Source organism: Bidens hawaiensis, unplaced genomic scaffold (assembly GCF_021521415.1).
Source record: "Bidens hawaiensis isolate Kalapana, Puna unplaced genomic scaffold, B.hawaiensis_p1.1 tig00419365_1, whole genome shotgun sequence".
In the NCBI taxonomy this organism is placed as follows: Eukaryota; Viridiplantae; Streptophyta; class Magnoliopsida; order Asterales; family Asteraceae; genus Bidens; species Bidens hawaiensis.
Window position 1 is genome coordinate 726290 of NW_027504836.1, and position 9921 is coordinate 736210.

The window sequence follows — 9921 nt, forward strand, 5'->3', positions numbered from 1 at the left end:
ATAAATGAACGTAGCCGTTGTATGAATTCACAACTGGCTGCAGCGGTTTCGGTCCGTAACATTCGACATTCTTCAACCCCCTTAAGGGCCAACGTTCTCGATGGTCACGGCGTGAAAGTCAAAATGAATCGAAAATAAATTAGTGAAGAGGTTTTTTTGAAAGTTAATCTCCGTTTCCATATTTCTGTCATACTCACACTCGCCACCAGAGTTTGAAGCATTAATTAGATGATAGTGGCGACGGCGGTTACGCGGTTAACTAACATCTAACGGGTGTTTTGTGATATATAGGGTTCCGATGTCCAATTCTCCCTTAAATGAAAAGGAATGACATAGTATTGAAAAAATATTTTATAAAAATATAGCAATACTATATTAAAATCAAAGATTATTAACTTTTTTTAATAATAAGTTTACGTTTTTTCTTAAATTTAGATTAAATTAAAAACTCAACAATTCATTTCACTCGTTTGCAATTCATATTATTTACAACCTCTTTCACCGTTCCAATCTTAGTCACTAAAATAGTGTGTTCAAGTTCAACAGACCATTTCGTTTGTTATGTTAAGAACTGCAACAATTGTATAACACATTTGTACATATAGCATAAAGATAATCAGAATTAGCAGAAGAAAAAAACGGAAGCGCTAATAAAACTGTTTACTTATCACATTCAAAGCAACAGAAACAAATTCATTATGCAGTTCTCGTGTACTCAACTTAGTATTGGTTTTATATACTAGCACGCTAATAGATCACAATCCCCTACTGTTATTCAACTAGCCATAAGAACTACATTGAAAAAGTTATATGTTAGATCTACCTCCAAACGTGAAAAGTATTACCAGCCTCGAATAGAACATACGCTTGAACATGTCATAGCTCTTAGGAGATTAACATGAAAGAGAACACACAAACGTTGAAGATATAGACTAAGAAAAGAACGAGTTACAAGTACAAGTAAAGGCTAACCGTAGATTATATAGGCATGATGCAAACACTGAATTAGTAGTCCATAATCTATTGAGGCCTAATGATCCGCGCCATCGCAATAACATAAATCCAAACACATATCATAAAAATCAAACCAATCTACATAACATCAATCTGTCATTTACCAACATATATAAAATAGATTTTACATACCATATGATAAAATATAAATAGCCTAAAATCCATATGAAGTTCTCTTCATCATCCTCATGAACTCATCTGCACTAACTTCTCCATCACCTAAACAATACAAACAATACATCAAACAAGATATAAACATGACATGCAATGCAACATCATTTACATAAATGAAAAATTAAACTATTTCAAAACCTCAATTAAGACTATATTAAAAAGAGTAATTACACATATAGTCCCTACGGAATCTCCAAATTTTGGTTTCATCTATAGGAAACTAACATTGGGCCCATGTTATGCATAAACGTAACATAATGGTCCCAGACATAGATGACCATTAACGTTTTCCGCATAATGGGTGTGAAATGACCAAAATGCCCCTTAACATTAAAAAAATCAAAAACAAAATATGGGTCCCGCTTTACGTTTGTTCATAATAACCAAAACAAAAATCTAGACATACCGCAGAGACTATCCATGTAATTTACTCTAATTTAAAACTAACTAAATTATAGTTTTCTTTGAAAATAAAAAATATTTTTAACTAAAACTCACGATCACGGTCGGCTTCTTCAACCATCTCATTGATCTCCGCATCAGTAAAATGTTCACCTAGTTCCTTAGCAATGTTTTTGATATCAGAAGCTGATATCTTTCCCTGTGTTCATCAAAGAAACATTAGTTTCTAACTTTTGTTTAAACAGAATCACGTGTGAATAATATAAAAGGTTACATTTTTATCTTGATCAATGATCTGGAATGCTTTTGTAAGCTCTTGTTTACTGTCTCTTTCACCAATTTTAGCAGTCATCATGTACACAAATTCATCATGTAGTGGCGTTGATAGCCGAAAGACAAGGGTACATGCACCGATCAGCCGGTGTCCCGATGATTGAGTGCCATGTGCCTTATGTCCAAGACTTGATGCAAAACTACTATCGAGCCGGGGGTCTCACCGAAAGCAGCCTCTCTATCCTTATAGGGTAGAGGTAAGGCTGTCTACATCTTACCCTCCTCAGACCCTACCATAGCTTTGCTATTGGTGGGATATACTGAGTACGATGATGATGATGATGATGATGATGATCATGTACACAAATTCATCAAAATCAATTGCACCACTCCCATCTTTGTCCACATCAGCTATCATTTGATTAATTTGCTGAAAAAGAATGAAACAAAGGACATTTATTAACTACGCATATGTCTTAAATGACAACTAACTTATGATATGGTTGATTCGGGTAACATTTAGTTAAAAATGAATCAAATGAGTACAAAAAGGTTTAGCCAAAAAGGGAACAGGTCAAGTGGGTTGGAAACTTGGAATTTACCCGAAGTATGTTTCGTTTCATTCAAAGATTTAGGGTAAAGGTGGAAAGTTCAATCCGCCAGTTTATGATATGGTTCATTTGGGTGTACAAAAAAGTTTAGGTAAATAGGAACAGGCCAAACAGGTTAGAATATCCCTAAGTTAATGTTAATGCAGGTAGAGGTGTTCAAAAAAACCGGTTACGGAACCGGTTTGGCCGGTTCAACCGGAAACCGGTTTTTTAAAAACCGGTTTTTTTAAAAACCGGTTTGACCGGTTTACGTAACCGGTTTACGTATCGGTTATACGTTTTGGAGCCAAAACCGGTTTTATAACCGGTTTTTTTTATAACCGGTTTTTTTTAATAACCGGTTATTAAAAAACCGGTTAACCGGTTTTTAAAATACCCGGTTTATTACCGTTATAAAAAAAAACCGGTTAACCGGTTTTTTAATAACCGGTTAACCGGTTAAACCGGTTTTCGAACGTTACCAAACGGCTTTATAGCCGTTTTTTTTTTTTTTTTGACCGTTTTTTAGCCGTTTTTTTTTTGTTTTTTTACCATTTTACCCCCACAAACATCTATATATAGTTTAGGTTGGGTATTGGTTAGATCACACTTGATTATACAACTCCAAACGCTCTAAACGTTTATTTCATACGCGATTATACAACTCCAAACGCTCTTCTTTCGTAGTCGTTTATTTCATACTCGAGTATACCACTCTTAATTCGTAGTCGATTATCATGGCCTCCCAAAGTGCTGCTTCATCGGTCAACATGGGTGCCTCGAACACGGGAGAAACCGTCGTTCGGGTCATCCCCACGAAACGAAACCAAGATATTTGGCAACATTTCGACCTATGCGAAATGTCTAACGGAACCCAAAAAGCTAGATGCAAACATTGTTTGAAGTTTTATAACAAAGAAGCAAACTCCAGTTTAAGAGCTCATGTAGAAAAGCCCTCTTGCAAGGTCTTGAAGGACGAATCCGGAAGTAGTTCGCAGCCGGAGATGACGAATCAAGGAACGGTGTTTACGTACGACCTTGAAGCGGTACGTCAACAGTTTGGCAACTTTGTGATTCAACAATCACTTCCTTTCAACCACTTCGACAACCCTCAATTCACGGAGATGATGCAAAAGTATGTTCAACCACGCTACCAACACGTAAGTCGTTCGACCCTTAGAAGAGATTGTCTTAAAGCATGGAAAAACGCTAAATCCGAACTAATTTCATACTTTTCAAACTTACAAACTGGTGTGAACTTAACAACGGATGTGTGGTCGGTACCTAATGGTTCGCCCGACTCATACATTTGTGTGACGGCTCATTGGGTTGACCCCCGGTCGTGGCAAATGATGAAACGAACCGTTGCGTTTCAATTGTTTGATTACCCGCACACGGGTAGAAATATTTTTAAACTCTTGGATAAAGTCATTCGACAATACAAGATTGAAGATAAAATCTTTTCAATATCGTTTGATAACGCGTCCAACAATACGGCCGCGGTTGGCCATTTAAAATTAAAGTATAAACCTATCTGTGATGGAGCGTTTTTTCATAGCCGATGCATTGCACATATTATCAACTTGGCCGTGCAAGATGGGTTAAACGTGATCGAAACGCAAAGAAACAATTTTAAAAGAATGTTACGAGATGTTTTTAGCAACAATTCAACATTTTCAAGATACAAAAAATTTTGTGAAGAAGCTAACTGTCAATGGTTGGGGCCTAATTGGGATTGTCCAACAAGATGGAACTCGACTTGTGAAATGTTTGAGAAAGCCATCCAACAAAAACAATCGTTAATTGCGTTTCATCAAATTTTGTCAAATAGGGGTAAATGTGCACCGTACGATCCTAGAAACTGGTTATTGATTGAGATCGTTACGGAGGTTCTTCAAATTTTTAAATCTTGCACAACTAGTTTATCCGGGGTTTACTATCCAACAAGCCCCATTGCTTTACCAAAAATTGCTGTCATGTGCACAAAGTTGACTGAAATTCATTGTAGGGGTGCACCTTATTTTGATATGGGTGCAAAAATGAAAGAAAAATTTAGAAAATATTTTCAACAACTACCCGCTGTTTTGACCTGTGCGGCTGCGTTAAACCCTTGCATCAATGTTGGTGGTGTTGAAGCTTTAATAGAAAAAATTTGTGATGAGCTAGAGTTAAACGACGATCAAAACCCCCATTATAACCAAACTTTAAAGAATGCTTTCAACACCACCTTGGCAAACATGTATGATGTTTACCTTACAAAACACGGGTCGTCTTCCCAAATTCATGACTCGTTAAGAGCTGTTGCCCAATCCCAATCCCAAACCGACCTTGAAATGGGGATGTACTACATGATTTGGGAAGACGCCGGTAAACGTCAAAGGGTAAACACCCCAAGCAGTGAACTTGGAAGGTATGGTGGTACCAACTTTGTGAAACACATGACTCCGGATGAATTTAGAAGTCTTGATTTGCTGGCTTGGTGGAGAGGTAAGGAGGATGAGTTTCCGATCCTCGCCGCCATGGCCAAAGATTTACTAACGGTCCAAGCTTCCACGGTAGCTTCGGAGTCTGCTTTTTCTGTTTCTGGCAGGGTTATATCGATTAGGAGGACTCGACTCACTCCACCAGCTGTAGAGATGTCGATTTGCTACAAGGATTACTTGGACTCTTTAGATAGGGCACAACATCAACGCTCACTCGAGGGGGAAATGGAGTATGAGGCGGCCTTGTATGAAGACGAGGTCAATCAAGGACACACTCAACCAATGACCGATGAAGAAGCCGCGTACGACGATTACCTAAGGAATAGCTCGGGATCGGGTAGCGAAGAAAATGAGTAACAAACATCAACTTGTTAATGTAATCGTGTCTAAGCATTCTTTAATGTTTGTATTTTTGAGTTACGAATATGCGATAACGATTTAATGTTTGTATTTTTAATGTAAAAGCTATAAATGAAAGTTATTTGTTTTTAATCTTCCAAGCAAAGAATGCTAACAACGAAACCCTAAACCCTAAACCCTAAAGCAAAAAAAAAAAAAAAAAAAAAAAAAAAAAAAAAAAAAAACCGGTTAGACCGGTTATTAAAAACCGGTTGTAAAAAAAACCGGTTTAATAACCGGTTTCTAAACCGGTCCAAACCGGTTTGGCCGGTTTGAGTTTTCATTGACAAAAACCGGTTAATAACCGGTCCGGTTATTAACCGAACCGGTTTTTTTCTGGATAAAAAAAACCGGTCCGGTTAATAACCGAACCGGTTTTTTCAAAAAAACCGATTTGTGCACCTCTAAATGCAGGTAACCTAGTAGTATATAACTATGTATTCATAGATTTAGGGTAGGGGGTTGCAATTTCAGCCCATTAACTTATGAAATGGACAGTTCGGGTTACTTTTAGTTACAAACGGGTCAAATGGGTACAAAAAAGTTTAGGTAAAAAGAGTACAGGTCAAACAGGTCGGAAATTAGTGAAACATATTTCTGATGCAGGCAACATGGAGTGTAGGCTGTGCAGTTTCATTCAAAGATTTAGTGTAGATGTGGCTATTGCAACTCAACTTATGAAATGGTCAATTGGGGTTACTTTTTATTACAAATAAGTCAAATGGATATAAAAATGTTTTAGCTAGAATACAAACGAGAGAGGCGGGTTGGAAGTTACCCGAAGTATGTTTAACGCAGACAAACTGCTAAGTAGTTTTATTCAAAGATATATGTAGATGTGGCAACTTCAACCCTACTTATGAAATGGTCAATTTGGGTTACTTTTAATTACAAACTGGTCAACTTGGTTTAAAAAAGTTTAGATAAAAAGAGAACGGTTCAAACGAGTTGGAAGTAACCGGAAGTTAATGTTTAATGCAGACAATGTGATAATAGTTTTATTATAATACCATCAACCAAGGAAAAATGGGTCAAAAAGGTTAGAAATTACCTCTTCTGTCATTTCAAAACCAAGGGCCCTGAAATCAAACCAAGATAAGATATTATTGTATGCATAATCTCATACATATAATTATTGTGTGTAAAGGTGGCAATTGCAAATTTGCAATACCTTTTACATAATAATAGGTTGATTGAACTCGTACCTCATTGCAACATTCAACTCCTTGGCATCAACGGTGCCTGTATTTTAAAGATATCGAACCACTCAAGTTAAATACTTTTTAATTTGAACTGAATTAGCATATAATAATATGGATTAACAACATACCAGATCCATCAGTATCAAACAGCTCAAAAGCTTCTTTGATCTCTTGTCTTTTCTGCTGAGTTAATCCATGATGGCGTCCTCTCGGCTTCTCTCTCCTCGATTGTTCTCCATAAACCCCCTGAAAACTAGGGGTGTGAATTTCTGATACGACATGAAACAGAACACAAAACAGGACACGAACCTAACAGGAAATTCCCAGGTTTGGTATAAAAGGTTCCAGTCAGTTTTGGGTCGAACCCGTTGACCTCAATGGCCCGTGGTCCGGTTAAACCTGGCGGGTTGACCCATTTAACCAATTTTTTTTTTAAAATATATTTTATGTAATAAATTAAATTGCTTCGGTAACTTATGCTAAAACTGAAACCTAATTAACTTAGCATACAATTTTACAATTAAAATGGCATGTTTCTATAAATTTGTATTTTTTATTTTGCTTTAAAAATGCAAATTAAAGTATTCGTATGTGAAAAAAGATAAAAACTTTCGGCCGGGTCAATCCGCAAATACGCGTGTCGCGTTCAGGCTCACGAATCTGACACGTTTTGGGTTCATTTGTTCATCTCAAGTTGGACCCGCCAACCCGTGAAATCCCCGTCGACCCGTTTAAGACCCCTATAGAATCGATAAATTGTTCAAACTCCTAATCATATAAGTTTCACTTCTAACTGTTAATCAACAAACCCTAAATATTTCAAAACCCTTGTTCATCAAACCATCCCAAGATCCCCAATTTAGCATCAATTCATCTACGCTAAGCTCAGATCATTCACTTCTTCATAAACACAAGCTCCATTTATATAGTTTTAATCAACAATTAACACAAATCATGTTCGAACAAAAGTTAGGGTTTTGAATTCATTAAATCGCACAAAACAATCAAAAGTTAACATAAATTAAACATAACTGAGATACAATTGAATGTTAAATCATGATTACTCACCATTGCAATTAAATCTTGAGATCTTTAACAAACAACTTCCGTGTGGAAAAATCTGGATTGTTATTATTATTATTATTATTATTATTATTATTATGTAAAGAAAGGAAAGTACTATTATAGCTTTAGTTTGAAATATATTTATAAGGGTGTAATTACACAATAGGCCCTTCGGTTTCTTATTAATAGCTCTTGGACCGGTTAAAGCGCGTTACATGATTTATTTATTGATTAGGGATGTGAGGGCGGTCTCGGGTAAACCCATGCGGTACTCATGGTAATTAGGGAACATCGTCATGTTTTTTTTGAATTCGGTTCATGATATTGAAGATGATTGGGTGTGTGATACATACTATGTGATTGGTTGCAGCATATTTATGTAGTTTTGGATAGTTTAGAGTTGCCTCCATTTAACTGACTGGTTGAAAGATTTGGGTGATTTGAGTTTTTCGGGTTGTATACTTGTTCATGTAAAATGTGTCAATCCTAAATTTGAAACATAGTTAAGATATGTATCTCGGTTTGAAAATGGGCTAAATGAGTTATTGAGTTGAGTTCTATATATTTTTAAAGTTTTATTTTGTGATGTTAAAGGGTTCACAAGTCATTAGACTAGTAATGTGTTCTTTTTGTGGTTTTAACGCTTTGGATTGGAGCTAGTAGCGGACTTATGGACTTTTTTATTTACCAGATTCATAGTTATTGTTTTTCATGTGTCTATCTAGGAGGATATTTTACCAAGTCGGGCTATCGAAACTTAAAACTTTTTTAGGTTTTTAAGTGAAAATGTAGAGTTATGACACAAAAACGTACTTTTCTATATATAAAAAAAACATAATAAATGGGTCAATCCGCAAACTTGCTCGGTCTACCTGAGCCCGACCAGTTTAGACAAAACCAAAAGTTGTGAACATGGCCTTATTATTATCTTTTTATGAAAAAAAAAAGTATTTTTTAATGTTTAAATCCAATTACTCAACTCATTAAAGCCTATTTTTATAAACAAAACTTTTTTGCACAACCTAAATCATAATATTGTAAGGTCATTTAAAAACTAATTTGATTAAACCCAACAAAAAAAAACTCTTTTACTTGAGGCCCACAAAAAAATCGCATTCGGTCCAAAAAATTTATGGATTTTCAGAGACGGAGATCCTTGATTATCTCAGGATTCCGTGATAGGCACGTTTGGTGAAACAAAAGTCCAACAGTTGTTGCTAGCCCAGCTCGGTGAAAACAAAAACGACACTTTTCAAACTAACTAATGAAAGCCCAAACGAACAAATGGAAAACACAACGAGTAAGTTAAGACTAGAATGATGGACTCACATCCTTAATCATCCCAAGACTCCCTGATGACCCTGTGCAGTGAAAACAAAAGTCCACCAGTTGCAGCTAGTCAGTTCAATGAAAACAGAAAGACACTTTTCAAACGAACAAATGGAAGCCCACAACGAGTAAAAGAATACTAGAATGAGGGACTCACTTCCTTAATCATCCCACGAGTCCTTAATAGCCACACTAAGTGAAAAAAAGTTCACGAGTCGTTTCTAGCCCGATTAAGTGAAAACATAAGTGACACTTTTCAAAAGAACAAATGAAAGCCCAAACGATCAAATGAAAACCATAACAAGCAAAAGAACAAATGAAAGCCTAAATGAACAAATGGAAGCCACAAGCAAAATAAGACTAGAATGAGGGACTCCCCTCCTTGATCATCCCATTACTCTTTGATAGCCCCATTCAGTGAAAACAAAGTTCTACCAGCTGCTGCTAGCCCCGTTTAGTGAAGAAAGAAGCTACAACTTTCAAACGAACAAATGGAAGCACAAATGAACAAATGGAAGGTATGACGAGTAAAAGACGACTAGAATGTGGGACTCGCCTGCTTAATCATACCAAGAGTCCCTAATAGCCCCGTTTAGTGAAACAAAAGTCCATTAGTCTCAGCTAGTCCCGTTTAGTGAAAACAAAAGCGATATTTTTCAAACGAACAAATGGAAGCCCAAACGAACAAATGGAAACCACAACGAGTAAAACAAGACTAGAATGAGGGAGTCGCCTCCTTACCTTACCACGAATCCCTGATAGCCCCGTTCAGTGAAAACAAAATCCCACTAGTCGCTACTAGCCCGGTTAAGTAAAAACAGAATCAACGTTTTTCAAACTAACAAATGGAAAGTACGACGGGTTAAAGAAGACTAAAATGTAGGACTCGTCTTCTTAATCATACCATGAGTCCCAATAGCCTCGTTTAGTGAAAACAAAGTCCACCAGTCGTTGTTAGCCCCGGTCAGTGAAAATATGAGCCACACATTT

General features: G+C 36.5%; 1 protein-coding gene across 1 annotated transcript; it reads right to left on the reverse strand.

Moving 5' to 3' along the window:
- Positions 1 to 1052: 1052 nt before the first annotated feature.
- Positions 1053 to 7697, reverse strand: LOC143608384 (caltractin-like). Its single transcript, XM_077083431.1, has 8 exons — positions 7606 to 7697; positions 6666 to 6783; positions 6541 to 6577; positions 6387 to 6414; positions 2217 to 2293; positions 1865 to 1940; positions 1687 to 1789; positions 1053 to 1233 (listed from the first exon to the last, which is right to left on the reverse strand). The coding sequence occupies exons 1-8, from the start codon at positions 7606 to 7608 to the stop codon at positions 1169 to 1171; spliced, it is 507 nt and encodes a 168-aa protein (XP_076939546.1). The 5' UTR covers positions 7609 to 7697; the 3' UTR covers positions 1053 to 1168.
- Positions 7698 to 9921: the final 2224 nt, after the last annotated feature.

Excerpts from the sequence above, each read along its gene's own strand:
- LOC143608384 (XM_077083431.1), bottom strand. Across the intron at positions 6,578-6,665 it reads GTTTGATACTGATGGATCTG|GCACCGTTGATGCCAAGGAG; the intron begins GTATGTTGTTAA and ends TTTAAAATACAG. Across the intron at positions 1,941-2,216 it reads GATGAATTTGTGTACATGAT|GACTGCTAAAATTGGTGAAA; the intron begins CATCATCATCAT and ends TGTGTACATGAT.